This window comes from Cebus imitator, unplaced genomic scaffold (assembly GCF_001604975.1).
Source record: "Cebus imitator isolate Cc_AM_T3 unplaced genomic scaffold, Cebus_imitator-1.0 Scaffold240, whole genome shotgun sequence".
NCBI classification, from domain to species: Eukaryota; Metazoa; Chordata; class Mammalia; order Primates; family Cebidae; genus Cebus; species Cebus imitator.
This window is the reverse complement of record NW_016107555.1, coordinates 457,369-482,235: the sequence shown is the minus strand read 5'-3', so window position 1 is coordinate 482,235 and position 24,867 is coordinate 457,369. Positions and strand designations below refer to the sequence as shown.

Genomic DNA, 24,867 nt, shown 5'->3' with positions numbered 1-24,867 from the left:
TTTTTTTGAGATGGAGTCTCGCTCTGTCACCCAGGCTGGAGTGCCATGGTGTGATCTTGGCTTGCTGCAATACCCCCCTCCCGGGTTCAAGCAATTCTCCTGCCTCAGCCTCCCTAGTAGCTGGGATTACAGGTGGCCGCCACCACACCCGGCTAATTTTTGAATTTTTATTAGAGACACAAGGTTTCACTATGTTGGCCAGGCTGTTCTTGAACTCCTGACTTCAGGTGATCTGCTTGCCTTGGTTCCCAAAGTGCTGGGATTACAGGCGTTAGCCTCCATGCCTGGCCTGATTTTTGTATTTTTAGTAGAGACGGGGTTTCACCCTGTTGGCCAAGGTGGTCTCGAACTCCTGACCTCGGGTGATCCACCTGCCTTGGCCTCCCAAAGCGCTGGGATTATAGGCATGACCCACCACACCTGGCTTTTACTGGATAATTTCTATTGCTCTGTCTTCATCTTCACTAACTTCTGTTCTCTCCATTGTTGTAAGCCCATCCAATAAATATTGCACTTCAAATATTGTTCCTTTCCCTTCTAGAATTTCAGTTTGATTCTTTCCTATATTCTCTGTTTCTCAGTTGAGATTTTATATCTTTGTCTTTCTTCACAAGAACATTTCATGGCTTTGAGCATCATTTGCGTAGCTGTTTTGAGTCCTTATGAGCTAGTTCTACGTAAGGTTGGTCTCTTCATTTTTCTCGTATTTATGTATACTGTATAGAATAATTTGTATTATATCCTGAGTATTGTGAATGGTACATTGTAAAGACTCAATATTTTGTTCTGTTTTTCCAAAAAGTGTTGATTTTCATTTTAGAAAGTGGTTGACTTGGCTGAACTGAAACTGCAAACCCTGCCTCACCTCTGATGGCAGCAGCCAGAACCTCAATAATTATTTTAGCCTTTGCAAGGCCGTGTGGTAGCTCACGGATCAGCTGGAGAGTTCTGCCACCCTCATACACAGAATTTGGTGCTCTTTATCTACAACTTTCCTTTTAGGGAACCCTCCCCTTGTTTCTAGTGCCTGTTGTTGTCACAAACTCTGAGCTCTGGTTATTTTTGTTTTTTTGAGGTGGAGTCTCGCTCTGTCGCCTGAGCTGGAGTGCAATGGTGTGCTCTCAGCTCACTCCATCCTCTGCCTCCCAGGTTCAAGCGATTCTCCTGCCTCAGCCTTACTACTAGCTGGGATTACAGGCACACGCCACCACGCCCGGCTAATTTTTGTATTTTTAGTAGAGACGGGGTTTCACCGTGTTGGTCAGGCTGGTCTCAAACCCCTGACCTTGTAATCCACCCCCCTTAGCCTCCCACATTGCTGGGATTACAGGCGTGAGCCACCGTGCCCAGCTTTGAGCTCTGGTTCTTCAATCTAATATCACTGCAAGTTTCTTTCCAAGTTTCAGCCAGCCCATAAAGTACAGACTGAACTTTACCCTCAAGCTCAAAGCTGTTTAAAAGGAAAAAAAAAAATGGGAAACTCACCAGTGCCATTCCATTCTTGTTAACTTCCGCCCTCCATCAGTGTCTGCTAGCTTCTCGTTGCTGTTTAGTCTCTTAATTTTTTTTTTTTTTTTTTTGGAGATGGAGCCTCACTCTGTCGCCAGGCTGGAGAGCAGTGGCGCGATCTTGGCTCACTGCAACCTCTGACTCCCTGGTTTTTTTGTTTGTTTGTTTTTTTGAGACAGAGTCTTGCTCTGTCACCAGGCGCCAGGCTGGAGTACAGGGGCACGATCTCAGCTCACTGCAACCTCCGCCTCCCAGGTTCAAGCAATTCTCCTGCCTAAGCCTCCCAGGTAGCTGGGACTACAGGCTCACGCCACCACACCCAGCTAATTTTTGTATTTTTAGTAGAGACGGGGTTTCACCATGTTGACCAGGATGGTCTCAATCTCTTGACCTCGTGATCCACCCGCCTCGGCCTCCCAAAGTGCTGGGATTACAGACATGAGCCACCGTGCCTGGCGACTCCCTGGTTTAAGTGATTCTCCTGCCTTAGCCTCCCAAGTAGCTGGGATTACAGGCGTGCACCCAGCTTATTTTTGTATTTTTAGTAGAGACAGGGTTTCACCATGTTGGCCAGAATGGTCTCCATCTCCTGACCTCTCGATCTGCCTGCCTTGGCCTCCCAAAGTGCTGGGATTACAGGCATGAGCCACCGCACCCGGCCACATTTGTTATATGTGGTCCAGAGTTTACATATTGATCCAATAGGAGCTACTCAGCCATCGCTGGAAGCAGATCCTCAACTCACTAACTTTTGAAGTCTTCACCAACTTCTTTTAGAATTTCAGTTAAGGACTGAGATGTGACTCTCCAGTGACATCTGGAGGAGCCCATTCCCGTATTCTACAGCCTCTGACCGAATGTCCCTGTAGGGGATGTTGACCCTGTGAAGTGTTCCTCTTGTTGCTTTGCCCTTGAGGTCAGCAGATACTGGGATCTTTATTCTGTCACAGCGTCAGATCCATCAGTCAGGGTCTGGAATGGGAAGCCAGCAAAGGCAGTGGACTGTGAAAGGAACAGACTCCAAGGCTCCTTCAGCTCTCCACTACACAGCACAAGTTCTCACCTGTGGCTGACACCTCCTTGCCCTTCCCTGGAAAACCTGATTTATCTTGGCTTTTTTGTTTTTTGTGTTTTTTTCCCAGGCTCAACAGGGCCAGTCAGACGTACTTCTTCCCTATTCACTTGACGGACCAGCTTCTGCCCAGTGCCGTGTTCTATGCCACCGTGGGGCCTCTGGTGGTCTACTTTGCCATGCACCGTCTGATCATCAAACCATACCTCAGGGCCCAGAGAGAGAAGTGAGTTAACATGTATGGGCATGCCACTAACCAGCCCTGTGCCCCAGTTTCCTCACCTTTAAAATGGAGAGGATAACAGAGCCTACTGCGTAGGGTGATTAGGAAACCTGAATTAATTAATGCATGTAAGGCACTTAGGCTAATGTCTGGGCCACGACTGGCAAATGTTAACTATTTATCATCATTGTCAGTAGTTGGGCTGCTGTTATCTCCTCATTTGTAATTCCCACTATTCCTACCCTTAGAAAGGACTGGAGTTTATAAAGCATTGAGCCTCTAAACCATGGCCTCAAGAAATAAAAACTTCTTTTTCCTTTCGTGGCACTGAGTTTAAGAGGAATGGGTGGCCGGGCGCAGTGGCTCATGCCTATAATCCAAGCACTTTGGAGGCCAAGGCGGGCAGATCACCTGAGGTCGGGAGTTCAAGACCAGCCTGACCAACATGGTGAAACCCCATCTTATTTAAAAAATAAAATAAAGAAGAATGGGTTCTGGATTCTTATGTAAGGGGCCTGCATTAACTATATATGGTCTTATAAGTCATAGAAATGTAATTTTATTTTGCAGCTTCTTAGATAATCCATTGGGGCATGCTATGAAACCTAAATTATTAGTGCAAGCGTCTCTACAGCAAACTGAGAGGTGGAATAGATTTGTTACTTTATAGTATCTCATTTAGTAAAGCATTGCTCTTAGAGAATCTCAGATAAAGGAATGAATCTCCTCTTCTGGGCCCCTCTGGCCTTTGGATTCAGAATCCTGGTTCCCTAGGAGCTTGAGGCTTGGAACAAGACATGTGCTGGCCAAGTCTTCTGGAAGGACAGGCCTCTGCTCACCCTAAGTCCCATACTTTGTTACAGGAAAGCGGATCTATGTGTCCAGGGTGGTGTTAGTTGTTCCTGCCAAAAGCATTATTTAATAACTCACGCCTGTAACCCTAGCACTTTTCGAGGCTGAGACAATAGGATCACTTGAGCCCAGGAGTTCGAGACTAGCCTGGGCAATATAGTGAGACCTCCATCTCTATTTTAAAATTAAAATTTAAAAAATAATAACAATCCCACAAGGTTGGTAGGATCTCTTGAAATTCTTATGTGCTGGGGTCTTCTTTCCAAAGAGACTGACAGTGGGTGTCCCGTTAGTGCCAGTGAGGAGGTGGGGCAGAGCCGTCTAGGGGTAAGATGAAAGCTGCCAGCCTGTGACTCACAGACTTGCCCAAGACTGTCGTGGGAATATTTTTCAAAGTTCTAGAACTGGAACTCCAGTAAGATCACAGACTGTTTGCTGGGCTCAGGCCCAGCAAGGGAGGGGCTGTGTTGGCTGGAAGCTGGGCAGCGCCACACTAACGTGGGGCTTGTGTTCTTCTCGCTCAGGGAATTGGAGAAGCAAAGGGAAAGCGCCGCCACTGATGTGCTGCAGAAGAAGCAGGAGGCGGAGTCCGCTGTGAGTGCTGCTGCAGTGCCGACCAGGGAACGCCGCCCTTCCTCCCTGCCGCTCTTAAGGGCACACTCCATACCCCACATGTTGGTCTCAAGGCCTTGGGGTCCAACTTCTCTTCTCCAATACCTTGGCTCGCCATTTTAGTCTTTCTGTCGCCTGTGGGATGCGGTACTCGGCCCTGCAGTCCCTGCCCTAAAGATAATTACCCTCCAAAGATGTAACAAGGGCTTTTTTGAAGTGGTGACTATTGGCTTCTTTTTCTTCCCTCTGAGTGCTCTGCCTTTTACGGAGCATGAAGGAGCCGGCGTCCTGGGTAAGTGGCAAGCACACTGCCAAGTGCTTCACGGCAAGAAGGGCTGAAGTGGGCCGTGGGCCATGTGCATGGCCCAGCGAGCACATGCCTGTCTGAAGGGACGGCACAGCTATGCCCAGTAGAATGATGCCACTGGAGAACATGGGACCTATAGAGTAGCTAGGAGTCCAGCTTTTCCTGTGAAATCTCTTTTTAAAGCTGACAACGCATTCAGTGTTTTTTTATTAGGTCAAGAAATCCCACCCATGCATTTATCCCTAGAAAGGGAGCTCCCACCAATGGTCACAGGAGGGGTCATGCCAGTTCAGCTTCTCACCTTCTGACCGAGCTGCCTGCCCCAGGTCTAGGAGATTCAAAGCCAGCCACTTGGGTAGCAGAGCTGTCAGGGCGCCCACTCCCTTCCTCTCCAGGCCCTGAACGGGTATGTTGACCTGGACAGAGACTGCCTGCCTGTGGCCCTCCAACCAGAGGTGGAGCAGGCCTGGCAGGGCCCTAACCATGTCATCCTTGTTCTCTGGCAGGTCCGGCTGATGCAGGAATCTGTCCGAAGGATAATCGAGGCAGAAGAGTCCAGAATGGGTAAGAACATGTGTCCTCTCTTCGGCCAGGGTGGGCGCTGGGGGTCTCCAAGCTGTACAGGGAGGTGCCCAGAGGAGGCCTTCCTCTACTGTGAGTCCGTCCTCAGGGCTCATCATCGTCAATGCCTGGTATGGGAAGTTTGTCAATGACAAGAGCAGGAAGAGCGAGAAGGTGAAGGTGATTGACGTGACTGTGCCCCTGCAGTGCCTGGTGAAGGATTCGAAGCTCATCCTAACGGAGGCCTCCAAGGTACAGCAGCACCAGCCACCATGTGCCAACTGCTCACAGATCTGAACAGGCTAGACGCAGCAACTCATGCCTGTAATCCTAGCACTTTGGGAGGCCAAGGTGGGCGGATAGCTTCAGCCCAGGAGTTCGAGATCAGCCTGGGCAACATAGCAAAACCCTGTCTCTACAAAACAGAGAAAATTAGCCGGGTGCGGTGGCATGCGCCTGTCATCCTAGCTGTTCGGGAGGCTGAAGCGGTAGGATTGGTTGAGCCCGGGAGGTTGAGGCTACAGTGAGCTGTGATAGTGCCGCTGCACTCCAGCCAGGGTGACAGAGCAAGACCCTGTCTCCAAAACAAAAAGTGGTTTGAAGAACAGGTTCAGTCTGACAAGGACAGCCTGGCCCTTTGCAGTGGAATCTTTGCCGTCATCGGCATCTACTGTGTGGGATGCTGCCCAGCCCCCGAGTAATACCCACGTTGGAGCTATTTGCTTCATTCAGTCATTTCTTTCATCCAGTCACTCAGTAAGGATTTACTGAGCTCCTGCTGTGTGCCAGCCACACCAGCAAACAACACACACCTGCCTTCATGGCATGTGATTCTGTTTATTTTTGCCTCGTTCCAAAAGGAGCGTGAGGTCACTTGTAACGTGTGGATCTCACCTCTGGGGCCTGGGGCCTTGCGTCCATGAAAATGCAGGTTAGCTCAGGCCAGAGAGCTCCTGGCTCCCTGGAAGTCATCTAGTGTCTCTATCTTGGTGGGCTTTCTGTGAAGATAGAGGTCCACTTGGTGTGAGGAAGGGACCTTACTAAGAAGCAAGTCTTGGCAACTTTTCCAGATTCTTGCTTCTTTTTCTTCAAGCTCCAAATTTTGCATTTCCCCAGGAAAGGCTGTGCACACTGCACCTCCGCTGGTAGTGAGGAGTGAGCGCTGGGTCTTACACCCTGTGGAGTATCTGGAGTATTTACAGTAGCAATTTGTTTGTTACAGGCTGGGCTGCCTGGGTTTTATGACCCATGTGTGGGTGAAGAGAAGAACCTGAAAGTGCTCTATCAGTTCCGAGGCGTCCTGCATCAGGTGATGGTGCTGGACAGTGAGGCCCTCCGGATACCAAAGCAGTGTGAGTAGCTGTCCCTTGGCAGCAACTAGCTAACGGGGGCGGAGACCTCACAGCGGCTGCTCAGTGTGTGGGCTTCCAGCCCCCTTCCCTCAGCTGCCCGCTTGGGAGCAGAGACGCCAGCTAGCCCTTGACCCATGATTCACTCAGAGCCCATGATTTGTGCCCTGAGAAAGGGTGCTGGGGCCCTTTCACAGGTGGAATTAGAGGGAGCTCCTTGGAGCATGCACCTTGAATGGCGGGGGGATGGAAGCAGACCTCCGTGTTCCAGAAGCAGCTGACTTTGAGCAGCTGGTGCCCTGTGTTGCCCCATCAGGAGAAAGGGGCATGGGAACAGCCACCTTCTAACCGCCTGCGTCTGTCTTTTCTTTTACAGCCCACAGAATCGATACAGATGGATAAACTGCCTGAGAACCAGATTTTTAAAAGGCTGCAAAAAATCTTTTCTTCCTGGGAGTCTACAAATTTGGAAGCAGGGAAAAAACCCAGACATCAGATGTTTTTATTTTATATTATTATTATAGGAGATGGTACCATAACAATTATGTGAAGGGACACGCAGACACCCCAGCTTTTGAGGGTGCTGGGGGTAGGACTGAGGCAGCCCCACTGGGAACCAGACTGCAGCATGGCCATGGCTGTTTTCCCAAGGATTGGTTCCTGGAGGGAAGGGCGCTGGCCTTGACTCCACCGGGTCCCCTGAGCACGTGTGCTGACCACAGCACGTCGCCCTATAGTTCTTGGTTGTGTCTGGAGGTGTTTGTGGAACACACTGCCCACACCACAGGAGTGTGAGCTGCTTTTCCTGAAGTCCACGCCAAACGTGGGAAACAATGTGGAAAGGCAGGCAGGCCTCCAGGTCAGGGAGCGTCTGCTGGGCTGACTTCCCACGACCACCTTCTCCTGCTGAAATATTACTGCGTGAATCTGGAGCGGATTGCGGGTTTATAAAACTGCTTTTTAACTGAGAATGAACAGGTTTGGAAATTAGTCTTTTTTTCCCCACTCCCAGAGCTGCTCAAATCATTCCAGCGGCCCCCTCAGCTTGGTACAACGTAGTGTAACTCCCGATCCCAGGGCCTGTCCCTGACAAGGTGGCTTCCTGTATCCCTGTGGGAAAATGCCCTGCCACCAGCAGGCTCGAGCTGGCCTCTGTCCCTCCAACTGCCTGTACCACCCACCTTTAGAGTGCCGTGCTGGGCAACGGCAGCTTGAGAGGACAGGGCCAGGCGCTTACAAGGGTGGGCAAGACCTCAGACACCGAACTCGGAGGTGTGGACTCCAGGCCTGGCCCATGGCACCCAGCAGGTGGCACTGCAACCCGCTGCTCCTGCAGGTTCAGAGTCCTCACAGGGAACCAGGGCCTGTGCTCCGAAGTCGCCCTTGAGACCCTTCCTTCACGTGCCTACTTGGGATGCAGAATGCAGCAGAGCTGGGACCCCCTCGACAGCCTGAGCTTTGGCTGCAGTAAAGTTTCCTGAGGCCCGTCTGGTGGGTCCTGGAAGTGGCAGCCATCAGTCGCTCTCACTGACACCTCGGAGTGAGCGCCACAGAGGCGGTGGCCAAGACAGCTGGCCCTGGGGCCCCGAAGCTGCACCAGCCTCCAGCCCGCCCACAGCTGTTGCTAGTCAAGCCTCCCCCCAGCACAGGCATCTGAGTAATGGCAAAGAACCTCCTTCCTCTGGTTTTGAGAAGCACTTCAGGTTGTCCAATTCTGTAACATTCATCTCCATTTTTTAAAAACATTTCCCGATGATAGCCCCACGGCCTGAGCCGCGGTGAGCATCATGTTGCATGAGCCTGGGCCCTGGGCTTCCCGTGCACCTCTGCCGCAGGTGCTTCTGGGCACCCATCCTCTGCGTTCCGTTTGCAGTCGACTGTACAGAAGGCACTCACCACAATAAACCTTTCCTGAAAGCAGAGGGTGGCACTCTTCCATTTATCTTGTGTTCATCTTCAAGAGGGAACAACGTAAGGGGGAGTGCCCCACCCCTTCCCCAGAGGCCTCCTCCCCAGCCTTCACTTCTCACTCAACCACAGGCCTTCACCTGAAGCTGGGGTTTCTTTTTTTTTTTTTTTTTTTTTTTTTTTTGAGACGGAGTTTCGCTCTTGTTACCCAGGCTGGAGTGCAATGGCGCGATCTCGGCTCACCGCAACCTCCGCCTCCTGGGTTCAGGCAATTCTCCTGCCTCAGCCTCCTGAGTAGCTGGGATTACAGGCACGTGCCACCATGCCCAGCTAATTTTTTGTAGTTTTAGTAGAGACGGGGTTTCACCATGTTGACCAGGATGGTCTCGATCTCTTGACCTCGTGATCCACCCGCCTCGGCCTCCCACAGTGCTGGGATTACAGGCGTGAGCCACCGTGCCCGGCTGGGGTTTCATTTTCTACATTAAACATTTACCCGTGCCAGAAATGTGGCCCCCCTCAAAAAAAGAAAAGTGAAAAGATTTAAAAAAAAAAAAGATAAAAACATTTGCCTGAGAAATAGACCCCCAAGTTAGGAAAGCAGTTAGTTAGGCTTCAACTTATTTTCTCTTTAATTCAGTAAAATTATGAATTACATGAAATAGGAAGTTTTTTTTTGTTGTTTTTTGAGACAGAGCCTCACTCTGTGGCGCTATCTCAGCCCACTGCAACCTCTGCCTCCCGAGTTCAAGTGATCCTCCTGCCTCAGCCTCCCCAGTAGCTGGGACTACAAGCATGTGCCACCATGCCTGGCTAATTTTTGTAATTTTAGTAGAGATGGGGTTTCACCATGTTGGCCAGGCTGGTCTCAAACCCCTGACTTCAAGTGACCTCTCAAAGGGCTGAGATTACAGGCATCAGCCACTGCGCCCAGCCATGGAAGTCAGTCTTTTAGAAGGAATCACAGCAGGAGAGAAAACAAAACGATGGAAGCGACATCATATAGAAAGACACTTTATTATACTGCCCACTCACACCAGCCTGGGACAGGAGTCACTCAAAACCCTGAGTAGTTGTCCAGGCTGATGGAGGCGGGGACCCACTCACTCGCCACAGAGCCGGCCAGTGCTACCCCATGTGGCTTCCTCAGGAGCATCTCCCACACGGGGGCTTCCAACCGTGCTCGCTCTGAAAGGACAGTGTCCAGAACCAGCTTCAGCCTGGGCTTCTGTTGCCATGGGAGGATAAGCTCGTCATGCCACAGATGGGCACTCCTGGTGCCATGCCTCTAAACGTTCCCCAGAAGCATCAGGCTCGCCGAGGAGCTTAGCCACTGTCCCAGTCCCCCACCCAGCAGGCCTTATGACCAACTTTCTCAGTATCCACAGCACACAGAAATGTCCACAGCCAGAGCTGCAAAGCCCTGCCAGCCCTGGTGCCTCTGCCGCCTGTGTGTCCGGAGCCCATGGGGCTCAGCTCTGCTGCTCTGGCCGAAGTCTGGCCTGCAGTCCCCAGTGCCCTTTGCAGGCTCGGAGGCGGGAGGACATCCTTTGCATCACCAGTCTCTGGGCCTGCAAGCGCTTCCGGAGCTTTTCATTTTCCTTCAGAGTGAGGAAGAGTTTTTTCTTCAAAGAATCTAAGTCCAAAAGGGCGTAGCTATGATCAGATGGCTGCTTGTGGGGGGGCCTTCTCAGGCCTGCAGGGCCGGCCAGCCAGCCAACAGCCTCTGTTGCTTGCGGCCTCTGTGGCAAGACCTGAGGACAGGGGGATGTGAGAGCTGAGGGCTGCCACACCAGCAGAAGGCGGGCCAGGGCAGGCCACCAGACACATCCAGCACACCCCGCCCCAGCCAGCGAGACACTCCTGGCTGCTCTCCTGAAATCCAGATGTTTCCACACCATGGTGGTGAATTATACTTGGAAGCTCTGAAACCAAGGTTGCGCACCCTGCGTCAGCCACACGGCTCTCGTGGTGTGTGCTCAGGACACTGGTTTCCATCAAGTTTGGAGCACTGGCCACCTCTGTACTCAGTCTTACCTGTTTTACGGGTCCTGCAGCATTCGGGGGCAACTGAAGCTCCTCAAGCGCAGTGTTCATGTTTCTCCCAGGGCCATCCTCTCCGGCCCCGGCCTCACAGAGGACCTGGGAACAGCAGGGTGGAGTCAGGCACTATAGCCCTGCAGATGCATTTGGGGCCCTGCCGAAACTGCTACTTGTCCCTGTGGGGGAGTGGCAACAGCCAAGGACCAGCTCCAGGGTCTGCGCCCCTGCACAAACAGCCACCCTCTTCCTAACACTTTTATTTTTTGAGACAGAGTCTCGCTCTGTCACCCAGGCTGGAGTGCAGTGGTACGATCTTGGCTCACTGCAACCTCTGCTCCGGGGTTCAAGTACTTCTTGTGCCTCAGCCTCCCCAGTAGCTAGAAGTACAGGCAACCACCACCATCTCTGGTGAAATTATTATTTTTTTTTTTTGAGACGGAATCTAGCTCTACAGGAGAGCAGTGGCACGATCTTAGCTCACTGCAACCTCCACCTCCCAGGTTCAAGCAATTCTGCCTCAGCCTTCTGAGTAGCTGGGACTACAGGCATGTGCAACCATACCCAGCTGATTTTTTTATTTTGTTTTCTTTTGAGTTTAGCTCTTTCGTCTAGGCTAGAGTGAAGTAGTGTGATCTCAGCTCACTGCAACCTCCGCCCCCCAGGTTCAAGTGATTCTCTTCCCAAGTAGCTGGGATTATAAGCACCCACCACCACGCCCAGCTAATTTTTGTATTTTTAGTAGAGATGGAGTTTTACCAGGCTGGTCTCCGACTCCTGACCTCAGGCAATCCACACACCTCAGCCTCCCAAAGTGCTAGGATTACAGGTGTGAGCCACCACAGCCGGCCTAATTTTTGTATTTTTAGTAGAGATAGAGTTTTATCTTGTTGGCCAGGCTGGTCTTGAATTCCTGACCTCAGGTGATCCGCCTGCCTTGGCCTCCCAAAGTGCTGGGATTACAGGCAGGAGCCACCGCGCCCAGCCCAGCTAATTTTTATAGTTTAAGAAGGTGTTTTACCACATTGGCCAGGCTAGTCTCAAACTCTTAACCTCAAGAAATCCACCCACCTCCCCCAAGTGCTGGGATTACAAGTGTGAGCCACCATACCCAGCCCTGAAACTGAACTTTAAGAAATCAGGCAGGCCGGGGGCAGTGAAATCAGGCACAGCCAGGTGCAGTGGCTGCCACCTATAATTCAGCACTTTGAGAGGCCACGGCAGGAGAATCTCTTGAATCCAAGAGTTTGAGACCAGACCGGGCAAGAGAACAAGACCCCCACCTCTACAAAACAAATTTTTTTTTTTTAATTAGCTGGGTGTGGTGGCATATGCCTATGGTCCCAGCCACTTGGGAGGCTGAAATGGGAGGATGGCTTGGTCCTGGGAGGATGAGGCTGCCGTAAATCATGACTGCACCACTGAACCGAGCCTGAGCAGAGTGAAACCTGTCTCAAAAAGAAAAAACAAAAGGTTGGGCACAGTGAGACCATCCTGGGTAAAATAGCAAGACCTTATCTCTACCAAAAAATGGGGGTCCAGGCATGGTGCCTCACGCCTGTAATCCCAGCACTTTGGGAGGCTGAGGCGGGTGGATCACTACAGGTCAGGAGTTCAAGACCAGCCTGGCCAATGTGGTAAAACCCCATCTCTACTAAAAAAATACAAAAATCAGCCAGACATGGTGGCAGGGGCATCTGTAATCCCAGCTATACTCGGGAGGCTGAGGCAGGAGAATCGCTTGAACCTGGAAGGAGGTTGCAGTGAGCTAAGATTGCGCCCCTGCACTCCAGCCTGGGTGACAGAGCATGACTCCGTCTCAAAAAAAAAAGAGAGAATCAGGCACCATCCTTACTAGCAACTGAGATTCTTTGATATTGAAAAGGAAGCTCAGAGGCTCAGACCTTCCCTCCGGAAAAACGGAATCCAAACTGGCATACGAGGAAAGGCAACAGCCCCACAGTCCGGCCTTACTGGGAAAATGCCGCCTCCCTGTCTCAACCCACAGCATAATGTAAAATTCAAGCACCTGGCCCAGTGCACTCACCTTTTCTTTCTGAGAAGAGCTGGCATTTCCTCTCTCACTGGCAGGGTCTGTGTTCTCCCTCACCTGCTGCAAGAGACACACACAGAGTGGATGTGGACCCCAAGAACCCTCAGAGCTCGGGCAGGCCTTGGGCATCATGGTTGTCCCCAGTGCTCAACCCACTGCGTGCCACAATCAATGAACATTTGCTAACTTAAACTGACCTGAAGCTCAACCCAACTCACACGGCCTACCTGGTCCACTTCCCTTTCTCAAAAGATGTTCCCAAATCATGGCCAGAGTGCCCTGATAGGTCCCTGTAGAGCTAGGGAGCAATATACTTCCTATGCGTCACCCCAGGGCCTGGCACCTTGCCCCACAACCGCCAGCAAGCAGAAGGCCAGCTCACCACTCAAGGTGCCACCGACGCAGAACCTGCAGCCCCTGGGCTGGGCCGGTGTGGGGACCACATGGTGCAGAGCTGGCAGGGGCTGTACCCAGCTTTTCCCCACCACCTGGCTCTGGAAGCACTGAGGGCTACAATTACAAATGTCCCCTACTCCTCGTGGCTCAACTGTCATCTTTCCAGGACAAACATGTTATCACAAATACATGAAGGTGATTAAACTGCTTGTCTGTGATTAAACACACACCCCGAGCACCTGTACTGTGCCAGGCAGCGTCCTGGGTATGGAGCCTGAAGCAGGGAAGGCAGTCCCTGCCCTCGTGGAGCTTCTGTTCCAGGGAGAAAACAAAACCAGTGAGGGAAACAGGAAGGACAGACGGCAGGGGCCCCAGGGGCCAGGAACCAAGGGGCAGGAAGGGGTCGGAGGCCAGCAGGGATGTGAGGGTCTGGGAGGGCTTCCTGAAGAAGGGATGGCCGACCTGAAGAGGGTGAGGCAGCACTCGTGAGGCCATCTGGAAAGGTTGCTGGAGCAGATGGGGCAGGGGATCCCAGGCGGCCTCTCTGGGCGTGTTAGCTATGCAGCCACCTTGTTCTTCCCATGGGCTCCACTCTTCAGTCATGGGTCCCTTTCCTCTCCCAATAAATCCACCAGCACAGGGAGCTGCTGGCCTGTGGCTTGTCCGGCCACCACTCTGCCTGCCCATTACAGGTAGATGTCCCTGTGGCCTAGAATCCGATCTCAAGGCTTCAGCATCCAACTCTTCGTGAGCCCTCTCCTGAGCCAGGCCCGCACAGCCCACCTCCACCACCAAGGCAATCTCGGCTCACTGCAACCTCTGCCTTCATTCAAGCAATTCTCCTGCCTCAGCCTCCCGAGTAGCTGGGATTATAGGCATGTGCCACCACACCCGGCTAATTTTTGTATTTTTAGTAGAGACGGGGTTTCAACATGTTGGCCAGGCTGGTCTCGAACTCCTGACCTCAGGTGATCCACTCGCCTCAGCCTACCAAAGTGTTAGGATTACAGGCGTGAGCCACTGTTCCCAGCCATAGAATGATTCATCTTTAAAGTGGCTTTAAATTATGACTTCTCTTAAAGCCGAGGTCATGGCCGGCAGAGCCAGAGGGCTGTGGACCCCGGAGGCATGACAGTGCTGTTGTCACTGTAGGTCCTGGCCTTGGATTTCCCCACACATGCCACCACCACCATTGCACCCAGCTGCTGGTGGGCGGTGCAGGCTGGATGTGAGCAGACCAAGATGCACTGCGCTCCTACCTGTGTGGGGTCCTGAAAGGCAAACACCGTGGGCACGGCGTTGTGCTTCAGGTTCTTGCGGTTTCCAAAGGCACTGAAGCACTCTGGCCTGAAGTGCTCTGAGCAGATGACCGTGTGCTGCTTGGGCTTGAAGTTGCCCCGGCCAATGTTCAGCACCCATTCCTTCAGCAGCTCCGGGCGGCTGAACGGAAACCTGAGGGCAGAGGCGGGGATGTGAGGCCCAGCAGACCGGACCCGGCCCCTCAGCGTCACACGGAATTTTCACATCATCCCAGAGTATTTCACTGAGCAGCTGTGGACATTCAGTCCTCTCGCTTTATTAAATCATATCTAATTTCTGGAAGCTTCTGTCACGGCTGTTAAAGCGTCCTTAATAGGAAACCCAAGACCACGAGCACGGCCAGAGAGCCTAAGTGAGCCGTTTCTGATGCTACATTTGCCAGAAGCCAGGACAAAGTCCTTGCCCCCAAGGAGCCGATATTCTGGAGAGGGGGCACAGCCGACGAGCCACACAGATGTGGACGGCATCTTCCGGGAATGACAGCTACTCCAGAGAACAGACAGAGGGAAGCCCTGGGGTGGTCAGGAAAGGCAGCTGAAGGGGCAAGGTTGGAGCACAGATCACAGAAGTAGGAGCACAAGCCTCAAGGGGTTGGGGGGAACAGCAGCAGCAGCCACCCATGCAGGTCTGGCTGAGACAGCAAGAGGGAGTGGGGACTGCATGACGCAAGGCCCTGAGCAGCTGGGGAGTCCCTGGAGGCTCTAGGCAGAGGTGAGATGGAACCTGAGTCCACCCTGGCTGCTGTGGGACCAGGCGCTGGCAGGAAGTGGTAATGAGAGGGCAGATTTGGATGTATTTTGAAAGCCATGCAGTAAGGTCTGCCTGTAGACGGTGAAATAGAGAAGGAAGGAGTTCCATGTTTGAGATAAAAGAAGTTACAGGAGGGCAGGTTTATGGGATCGGAAGTTTGTTTTGTAGAAGCTCATGCCTGGAATCTCAGCACTGTGGGATGCAAAGGCAGGCGGACTGCCTAACTCAGGAGTTAGAGAGCAGCCTGGCCAACATGGCAAAACCCCATCTTTACTAAAAATACAAAAATTAGCCCAATGTGGTGGCACACTCCTGTAATCCCAGCTACTTGGGAGGCTGAGGCAGGAGAATCCTTCGAACCAGGGAGGCAGAGGTTTCAGTGAGCTGAGATCGCACCACCACACTCCACCTGGGCAACAAATTGAGAGTCTGTCTCCAAAAAAAAAAGTTTGTTTCGTATGTTAGGCGTTATTCGAGGTGCTTTTTAGGCTACCCATCTGCTAGGGTGACAGGTGGCCACACGCATCTGGAGACGTCAGTGTGGAGGGCGACACTGCAGAACTGATAAGCCTGGCCAAGATCAGCCCCTGGGGAGCGAGTGTGGACAGAGGCCACCCAGGCCACGGCCCCACCCCAGGGCTCCCAACACTTAGTGCTGGAAATAAGGAGGAGCCAGCAAAGGAGACTGAGAAGGGACACCTGTGGCTGAGAAGTGTCCCAGACACCTTGTGGGAAAAGTGACCCAGGGTCAGGGGTTAGTTGTGTGAAATGCTACACAGCAGTCGATCAGCATCACAAGGCTCACCAGTAACGTGACAGAGCTCTCATGGGAGTGGAGAGAATGGCTTCAAGAGAGGAGTGGCAACTCCATCCCCAGGCACATACCAAACAGAAGCAAACAGACAGATGCACCACACAAGTTCCAGCAAAACTGGCCAGAACAATGTTTTTGTTTTTGTTTTAAGATGGAGTTTTGGCTGGGCGTGGTGGCTCATGCCTGTAATTCAAGCACTTTGGAGGCCAAGGCGGGCAGATCACCTGAGGTCAGGAGTTCAAGACCGGCCTGACCAACATGGTGAAACCCCGTCTTATTAAAAAAAAAAAAAAGACGGAGTTTCACTCTGTCGCCCAGGCTATGGAGTGCAGCGGCGCAATCTTGGCTCACCCCGGCATCAAGCGATTCTCCTGCCTCGCCCTCCCAAGTAGCTGGGATTTCAGGCAAGCGCTACTACACCCAGCTAATTTTTGTATTTTTAGTAGAGATGGGTTTTCACCATGTTGATCAGGCTGGTCTAAAACTGCTGACCTCAGGTGATCCACCAGCCTTGGCCTCCCAAAGTGCTGGGATTACAGGTGTGAGCCACAGCAAGCAGCCACCAGAACAATGTATTTGTCATTCAAAAAACGGGGCCACCGAAATGCCCCTTCAATTGTAGAACAAATCGGCACGTTCTGGTACTTGCATTCAATAGAATACTATGCAGCAGTGAAAGGGAATGAACTGTAATCCACCCTGATATAGGGCAGGATAGGGTTCCCCTTGGCCAGGAGAGAGAAGGAGGGTCTGGGAGGGGTCCAGGTGTGGGGGGGGTCTTCTCAGGAGTAGCGATGTTTTCTTATTTTATTTCGTATTCTCAGATGAGAGATCGCTCTGTCACCCAGGCTAAAGTGCAGCAACAAGATTATAGCTCACTGCAGCCTCGAACCTGGGTTCAAGCACTCGTCCTACTTCAGTCTCCTGAGCAGCTGGGACTACAGCAGCACACCACCTTGCCTGGCTAATTTTTTAAAAATTATTTTTAGAGATAGGGTCTCATTCTGTTGTCCAGGCTGGTCTCGAGCTCCCAGGCTCAAGCGATCCTCCCGCCTCGGCCTCCCAAAATGCTGGGGTAACAGGCGTGAGCCACCGCACCCAGCAGGTAACGTTTCAGTTCGGCGGCGTTCACTTGGGGAAAACTTGCCGGGCTGTGTACTTAGGATTCGTGCATTTTTCTCCATGTACGTTATGTATACTTTAAGCAAAGCATTTATCATAAAACAGAGTAAAATGGGAGCAGAGAGAATGGAAACGATCAGCACAAGCCTCCCTTTGGAGATGTGCCCAAAAGTGGGTAGAGAAATGGTGCCGTGGCTGAACCTTGGAGAAAGCGCAACTTCCGCCGCGGACTAAGAATGATTGCTCCTGGGCCGGGCCAGGGGTCCTGGGAGTGCAGGAGCAGGCTCCAACATGTCCAGCATCCTCCCGCGACCCTGCAAAGGCCATTCCCACTGCCCTCACGCCCCTGGGGGATCCACTCCTCCACTGCACCGCGCAGGTCCCGGGCTCCCTTCGGGACGGCGCGTGGCGGGGGCTGCAGGGGCCAGGGACACAGCAAACCCCCCGCCAGGTGCGCCGCAGCCCCTCCGTCTGCCCCGCCCCAAGTCCCACGTCCCCGCGGCGGGCGAGGCGGCGCCTGCCCCTCTGGGCCCATCACCTCGGCCTGTCCCCGGGTGCAGCGGCCGCAAGCCCTCGGGCCTCCGGGGCGTTCCCGCCCGGCGCGCCGAGGCCTCCAAGTCTGTCCGCGAGACCCGGGTCCGGTACTCCCGCGCCCTCAGGCCCAGGCCTCTTACCGGTGGAAGGTGAGCTGCTTCCTGCGGCTGCTGTAGCGGTTGCAGCACTGCCGGGCCGCGCACGACTTCGGCATCTCCAGAGCCAGGCCCGGCTGCCCCCAACAAAGATGGCGGCGGCGGGGCCGGCTGGGCCGGCGGGGCGGCGGGGCGGGGCGGGGCGGCGGGGCGGGGCGGGGCGGGGCCTGCCGGGAGGGGCGGGGCCGCCGGGAGGTGGTGACGGGCCTGGTTGGGCTCCAGGGCGCGCTCCTTCCGCGGTCCGCGCGACCCGCGTCTCCCTAGGGTCAGACACGGCCCGGGGCGCCACGTCACTGGGTTCTCCGGTCCCCAACTCAGGCACGAAACGCCAACTCCTAGCCTTTGGCCTGGGCAGGTCTTACCCCATTCGCCAAAGCCGGTCGCTTTTCACCTCCTTGCTTGGGGCACCCAACCAGGACTCAGCCACCCACAGGCTTGGACAACTGGAAACCAAGGCCAACCCCTCAGCGTTTAGGGCTTTGAGGTGTGAATAGGTCTGGACTCCTCTGACGTCATTGGAGGTGCTACTAGTTGGCCACTGGTGGTGTCAGTTCAGGGGCCAGACAGCTCATTGCCAGAAGTTTGGGCACTGGGAACCCCCGAAACGTGACGGGGCAAAAACGGCACCCGAGGGGAGGGAGATTCCAGTCCTGGCCTTGCAGAAACTCCCAGGAGCTGCAGGTTTCTCAAAGCAGGCTATATGGAAAGCATCATCTTGTAAGGAAAAAAAAAAAATCAACCAGGCACAGTAGCTCACGCCTGTGATCCCAGCATTTTCAGAGGCTGAGGCAAGCGGATCACCTGAGCCCAGGAGTTCGAGGCCAGCCTAGCCAACATAGTGAAACCCCATCTCTACCAAAACTACAAAAATTAGCCGGGCATGGTGGCAAGCACCTGTAATCCCAGCTACTCAGGAGGCTGAGGCAGGAGAATAGCTTGAACCTGGGAGGCAGAGGTTGAAGTGAGCCGACCTTAGGTGACAAGAGCAAAACTGTCTCAAAAAAAAAGGGGGGGGGGCAGGCTCATTGGCTCACGACTGTAATCCCAGCACTTTGGGAGGCAGAAACGGGCAGATCATGAGGTCAGGAGATCAAGACCATCCTGGCTAACACAGTGAAACTGTCTCCACTAAAATTACAAAAAATTAGCCAGGTGTGGTGACATGTGCTTGTAGTTCCAGCTACTCCGGGAGGCTGAGGCAGGAGAGTCACTTGAACCCTGGAGGCAGAGGTCCCAAGTGAACCGAGATGGCGCCACTACACTCCAGCCTGGGCAACAGAGTACGTCTCCATCTCATAAAAAGAAAAAAAAAAAATCAAAAATAGGCTAAACACTCTGGGGCTTGAGCTAATCCACAATCTGATGAAGAAAATGCAAAAACCATTCACATTTACTCATCCTGTGGTTTCTGAGGAATTCTCCAGCAAAATACCTTAATGCCATGGGCATTTTCCATCCCGCTAAGGGCACACTGATACTCTGCCTTCCCAGAGACTTCATATAATCATTGGTTTGGGGAGGTAGCAAGGAAAGAAACACAATTGTTCTTCAGCACAGAGCACAATCACCTGAACCTTGAATCATGAACCTCAAAGTAGCAATATGTTTATTTACAAAATATACAGTTTCACAGAAACAGCTTCGCTTTATACACATAAACTTTAAAATTACACAGAACCATGTAAACGATGTGAAGTGTCTGGCCTGGCCAAAGCCGATGGGAGGGCCTACTTTTGGGGTGACATCCCTCCCTCCCCTCACTTCATTAGCCACCAACCAGGAGCCCCAGATGGGTCGTGCCTAATTTGCATAAAGAAGCTGATTGCAGCTGCCCAGCTCAATCTAACACAAAAACCAAGGTGTCCGACTTCTTAGACACCACCCACAGGGACAGGCCTGTTAAAAGAACAAAAATGCAATCAAGGAAACAACAATGGAGATGAGTATCACATGCATTCCAGAGGCATCGAACCTTCTAGCACAAACGACAGTCGCCAGGGCCGGCAGTTCCACTCTAAAGTCACATGGATTCTTAAATGCACCTTTAAAAGCTTGTGGAATTTTTTTTTTTTTTTTTTTTTTTTTTTATTTTAAGAAGAAAACCACTTTGGAGCTTTGGTTATTCGTATGATGAAGACACTGGACAGGCATTATCATAGGGCAGGATCTTTGGCAAATTCCTCTCCAATGCGTCCTAGATGTTTGCCCTCGTCAGAGCCAGACAATGGTGTGGAGAGGTCGTTTCTAAACCAGCTTACTGTCTTTCTCTACAGAACCTTCCCTTGGGGATCTTCACAATAAACTGGCTTCAGAAATTCTCTCTAGTTTTCTGTTAATACAAGCAACAGAACTTTAAAAAAAATAAGACGGTTGGACAAGTGTGAAAGATACTAGGGAAAAAAAATGCCTCTGATTAGCCAAATTACGGTTCAAGCCCCTTGGTGCTTCAGTGGAAGGAGGTGGGAAGAGTCTGCCTGGTGGCCTGGCACAAAGGTGCCACACGAAGGGGAAGCCCCCAGCAGGGAGCACTCAGGCCCATCCTGCTAAAAATAAACATGACCCCCTTGGGCATTCTTCCCTTTCCATGCCTTACAAGAAACAATGCTTATGAAAACCTACCAATTACAAAACGTTTTGAGAACAAGTATTCAAACTGCTAAAGAGCAATGCTCATTTTGGAGAAAGCGGAGCCCCTCTCCCTCCCAGCTCCAGAACCACCAGTGTCCTGGGGTACCCTGCCCTTGAGCAGAGTTCCGGCACCAACTCCCAGCTTTCTCCAGTGCTGGCCCTCACACGGGCCTCCGAAGTCCAAGATCCCAGCAAAGATCTAAGGAACTCAGCACAGTTCCAAGGTGTCTTCTGGAAGGCTTACCCTATCACTCACTCAACAACTCAAACCAGAAAAAAAGGACTCAAGTCCTAACCTTGCCCTGTGGAACCAGCAGGCCAGCCTGTCTAAAGGGCATACAAGAGTCACCCAAGGGAGAAGTCTCCCTCCCAACTCTCCTTTACCCTATTATTTAGAGGAACACCATGCGGGTCCCAGTGATTGCCTAACCTTTATGTTGCTACAAGAATAAGACGAAAGGAAGAGAAGAGAACAGAACCTACGAGTTCCCACACTCGAAAACAGCTGGCCTGGGCCCCACCAGGACCTCATACACCAACTGAGAGGGCGCTCAGCAAGAAATCAGCCAATACTTTTGGCTGCATCGTGCAAAAAGACAGGGTTTTTACATCGTGCAAAACGGGAAACTGAGTTATGAACACAGGCCACTTCAATCCCCCAACCAATCCACTTTCCACAGAGAAGCGGCCACACTGTCCCTTTTAACAAACAGAAGGAAACCTAAGAACCACGCGCTGACCCACCACCCCAGGGGCCCTCGAAGGGAGCCCGAGGCCTCCCACCAGTGCCTCCCCCAGCCTGTCAGGCAGAGCTGAGGCAGGTAGAGGGCGGGCCACTAAGCAGGGGCAACTTAGATGGTTGCTGTACAGACACTTTTGGTAAAAGACTTAACACACAAGAAAAAGCTTACACGTATGGCTGTTCATTAACAGGCCGGGGAAACCGAACACCTCTCCCCAACACAGTGGAAGCAGAATAACAACTGGCACTCAGCCCAATAAGCGGGAATCTGTTAGCAATGATAGCAAAACACACAGCTATCATGGACCCTCATTTTCAAAGGAGCCAAACGCGCTGCACGTGGGTGTCCGGTCTACCTCCACTGCAGGGAACACAGCTCTGGCAGCAGCGCTGGCCAGCAAAGGTTGCATTCGGTCACTGGCTATGTACAGTTTCTACCTGGACAGCCTGTCCTTTTGCTTAGGCACCTAAATGGCAGAGATCTGCCCCCACCAGAGCTGAGAGTTCTGTGCTCAACTAAGAGAAGGGCTAAGAAGCCCACCGTCGCTTCCGATTCCACGCTTGCAGCCTCCTCACCAGCCAGCAGTCAGTCCAGGAATAGCTTCCGGGAGCCCATCCGCGATCGGTTGGAACGGCGGATGTCAAACTTGGAGTCCCGGCACTTTTGGCAGACAAACACTTCTGGAACATTGGACTTCCGGATTTTCGCACAGGACAGGTGAATCCAGGTGTGGCACTCATTACACTCGATCATGGGGCGGCCGGCAAAGGGCTTCATGCAGAAGCAGGTCACGAGGTCCCAGGAATCATCATCTGGAAGGAAAAACACTTATCTTAAGGAGGGAAAAGAAATTCCCATGATTCCTCACCATCAGCTGGGCTTCCATGAAACCCATTACTCAACTGAGAACACTCCACTTCCATGTGAGGCTGACACTCTCTCTGAAAAGGCAGACGGGTCTCCATAATGTGTGGGAACCAGGTATTACCCAAGAGATGCTTACTTTTTTCTGACACAGGGTCTCACTGTCACCCTGGCTAGAGTGTAGTGGCACAATCATAACTCACTGCAGCCTCAAACTCCTGCACTCAAGCCATCCTCCCACCTCAGCCTCCCAAGTAGCTGGGACTACAGACACACACCACCAAGCTTGGCTCATTTTTGTACTTTTTTCTTTTTTTTAAATTGAGACGGAGTTTCGCTCTTGTTGCCCAGGCTGGAGTGCAATGGTGTAATCCTGGCTCACTACAACCTCTGCCTCCCGGGTTCAAGTGATTCTCTTGCCTCAGCCTCCCAAGTAGCTGGGATTACAGGCACCCACCACCACACCCAGTTAATTTTTTATATTTTTAGTACAGCCAGGATTTCGCCATATTGGCCAGGCTAGTCTCAAACTCCTGACCTCAGGTGATCCACCCACCTCAGCCTCCCTAAGTGTTAGGATTACAGACGTGAGGCACCTTGTCCAGCCTAATTTCTGTATGTCTTTGTAGCAACAGGGCTTTGCCATGCGCCCAGGCTGCTCTCCAACTCCTGAGCTGAAGCAATCCAACCGCCTTAACCTCCCAAAGTGCTGGGATTACTGCTGGAGTCACTGCAACTGGCCTGGATGCTCACTTGGATGCTTGCTTAAAGCTACATCCTTTTAGCGGCCACGGTGGCTTACACCTATAATCCCAGCACTTTGGGAGGCTGAGAAGGGCAGATCACCTGTGGTCAGAAGTTCGAGACCAGCCGGACCAACATGGTGAAACCCCATCTCCACTAAAAATACAAAAATTAGCCGAGTGTGGTGCTGTGTGCCTGTAGTCTCAGCTACTTGGGAGGCTGAGGCAGGAGAATCACTTGAACCCAGGAAGCAGAGATTGCAGTGAGCCAAGTTCGCACCACTGCACTCCAGCATGGGTGACAGAGTGAGACTCTTGTCTCCAGAAAAGAAAAAAACAAAACACTACATCCTTTTTATGTTCTGAGGTTTTGTAATCTCAGCTGTCTCTAATGACAATCAACCCCTTCCTAAACATCTCAATATCCACATTCCTGCAGCTCTTCTCCTTGAGAGAGTGGGGCTGTCAAACTCTACAGCAGGAACCAGACTCTCTGCCCCAGAGAGATGATCCTTTAATAAATAACCTCTCTTGGGCCAGACCCAGTGGCTCACACCTGTAATCCCAGCACTTTGGGAGGCCGAGGTGGGAGGATCATCCTGGCCAACAAGGTGAAACCCCCTCTCTAATAAAAATACAGAAAATTAGTTGGGTGTGGCAGCATGCACCTGTCATCTCAGCTGCTCAGGAGGCTGAGACAGAATTGCTTGAACCCGGTAGGTGAAGGCTGCAGTGAGCCGAGATCATGACACTGCCCTCCAGCCTGGGCGACAGAGAGAAACTCTATCTCAAAAAAAGAAAAACAAAACAAAACAAAAAACACCTCTCTTTAAGCCGGGCAAGGTGGCTCACGCCTGTAATCCCAAGACTTTGGGAGGCCAAGGCAGGTGAATCACCTGAGGTCAGGAGTTCGAGACCAGCCTGACCAATATAATAAAATCCCCTCTCTACTAAAAGTACAAAAATTAGCCAGGAGTGGTGGTGCACGCCTGTAGTCCCAGCTACTCAGGAGGCTGGGAAAGGAGAATCACTTGAACCTGGAGGCAGAGGTTGTAATGAGCCAAGATTGCGCCACTGCACTCCAGCCTGGGTAACAAGAGTGAAACTCTGTCTCAAAAATAAGTAAATAACCTCTCTTCTCACTACCAGCCAACAAGGGTCATCGTCCTTCAGGGACCACTCACCCGAGTCCACCATGATGTCCTCATCGTTGCCTGTGCTGTCCTCGTCTCGGAACACCACCTGCTTTCCCTGCCGGACGATCGTCCGTTTGCCCTCAGTTTTTATTTCTTTGACCTGATCAGGTGACACAGTGGCACAAGAGCCACTTGAGGGAGTATCGGAGTCCCAGCCCGAACAGGGGTCACTGGGAGCCTGGGGGATATCCTGCAAGGTGGGACTCGTGGGGGTCTCCCCATAGGGGTCAGCGGCTTCCAGCTTCAGCAAGCCCCCCCTGTACCCCTCCTTCTCGGGCACATCACTGTCCCTGCGCTTCCTCTTCTTCTTCTTCTTCAGCTTGTCCGTCTTCTTTCTGTCCAGCAGGAAGTTACTGGGCTTGGCTCGCTGCAAGAGAGTGGGCTGCAGGTGGCTAAAGCAGCGGTCAGAGACTGGCAAGGGCACTGAGGACGCGATGTCTGAGAAACCCGCATCCCAGCCATCACTGTCAATGGTACCAGCGGTGCTGTTGGCAGGGCTGGGGCTGCTCCTTAAAGGGAGTTCCTAAAAAGACAGGCAAAGGTGGTGGTTTCCGGTTACTGTGACCCGTCATCGGTGACAAGATCTAGCCCCCAACAGAGCACCCCCAGCCACCTAGCCAGGTCAGACCTCCAGAGATGTCTGCACAAGGTTGAGCTTCTCTGCCCATCAGCATCACACTTGAAGCAACAGTACCATGACTTCTGGCCAGGCGCAGTGGCTCGTGCCTGTAATCCCAGCATTTTGGGAGGCCGAGGCAGGCAGATCACTTGAGATCAGGAGTTCGAGACCAGCCTGGCCAACATGGTGAAACCCCATCTCTACTAAAAACATGAAAATTAGCTGGGCATGGTGGTGGGCAACTGTGATCCCAGCTATTTGGGAGGCTAAGGCAGGAGAATCGCTTAAAACCCCAGGAGGCAAATGTTGCAGTGAGCTAAGATTGCGCCACTGCACTCCAGCCTGGGCAATGGAGTGAGACTCCGTGTCAAAAAAAAAAGAAGGCCGGGCGCGGTGGCTCAAGCCTGTAATCCCAGCACTTTGGGAGGCCGAGGCGGGTGGATCACGAGGTCAAGAGATCGAGACCATCCTGGTCAACATGGTGAAACCCCGTCTCT

At 52.4% G+C, this 24,867-nt stretch overlaps 3 protein-coding genes across 5 annotated transcripts in view; 1 reads left to right on the top strand and 2 right to left on the bottom strand.

Moving 5' to 3' along the window:
• DNAJC11 (DnaJ heat shock protein family (Hsp40) member C11) overlaps positions 1 to 8,407 on the top strand; it is a 69,448-nt gene extending 61,041 nt beyond the window's left edge. The window contains exons 11-16 of the mRNA XM_017498320.2: positions 2,652 to 2,807; positions 4,181 to 4,250; positions 5,082 to 5,139; positions 5,246 to 5,388; positions 6,359 to 6,488; positions 6,862 to 8,407. Coding sequence (XP_017353809.1) covers positions 2,652 to 2,807; positions 4,181 to 4,250; positions 5,082 to 5,139; positions 5,246 to 5,388; positions 6,359 to 6,488; positions 6,862 to 6,887 — 583 coding nt within the window. The 3' untranslated portion in view covers positions 6,888 to 8,407. The remainder of the gene's footprint in view (positions 1 to 2,651; positions 2,808 to 4,180; positions 4,251 to 5,081; positions 5,140 to 5,245; positions 5,389 to 6,358; positions 6,489 to 6,861) is intronic.
• A 984-nt stretch (positions 8,408 to 9,391) lies between these two features.
• THAP3 (THAP domain containing 3) lies at positions 9,392 to 17,718 on the bottom strand. Of its 3 annotated transcripts, none has more exons than XM_017498316.2 (5): positions 17,563 to 17,718; positions 14,142 to 14,334; positions 12,481 to 12,546; positions 10,431 to 10,535; positions 9,392 to 10,147 (listed from the first exon to the last, which is right to left on the bottom strand). In XM_017498316.2, exons 1-5 carry the CDS (start codon positions 17,634 to 17,636, stop codon positions 9,866 to 9,868), a joined length of 720 nt encoding a protein of 239 aa, XP_017353805.1. In that variant the 5' UTR covers positions 17,637 to 17,718; the 3' UTR covers positions 9,392 to 9,865. The 3 variants fall into 3 exon arrangements, with proteins under 3 accessions (XP_017353805.1, XP_017353807.1, XP_017353808.1); XM_017498318.2 differs by having other exon boundaries at positions 12,481 to 12,543; XM_017498319.2 differs by lacking the exon at positions 12,481 to 12,546.
• Positions 17,719 to 19,157: 1,439 nt separating this feature from the next.
• PHF13 (PHD finger protein 13) overlaps positions 19,158 to 24,867 on the bottom strand; it is an 11,809-nt gene continuing 6,099 nt past the window's right edge. Inside the window, exons 3-4 of the mRNA XM_017498315.2 lie at positions 23,740 to 24,274; positions 19,158 to 21,760 (exon numbers count right to left, since the gene is read on the bottom strand). Coding sequence (XP_017353804.1) covers positions 21,534 to 21,760; positions 23,740 to 24,274 — 762 coding nt within the window. The 3' untranslated portion in view covers positions 19,158 to 21,533. The remainder of the gene's footprint in view (positions 21,761 to 23,739; positions 24,275 to 24,867) is intronic.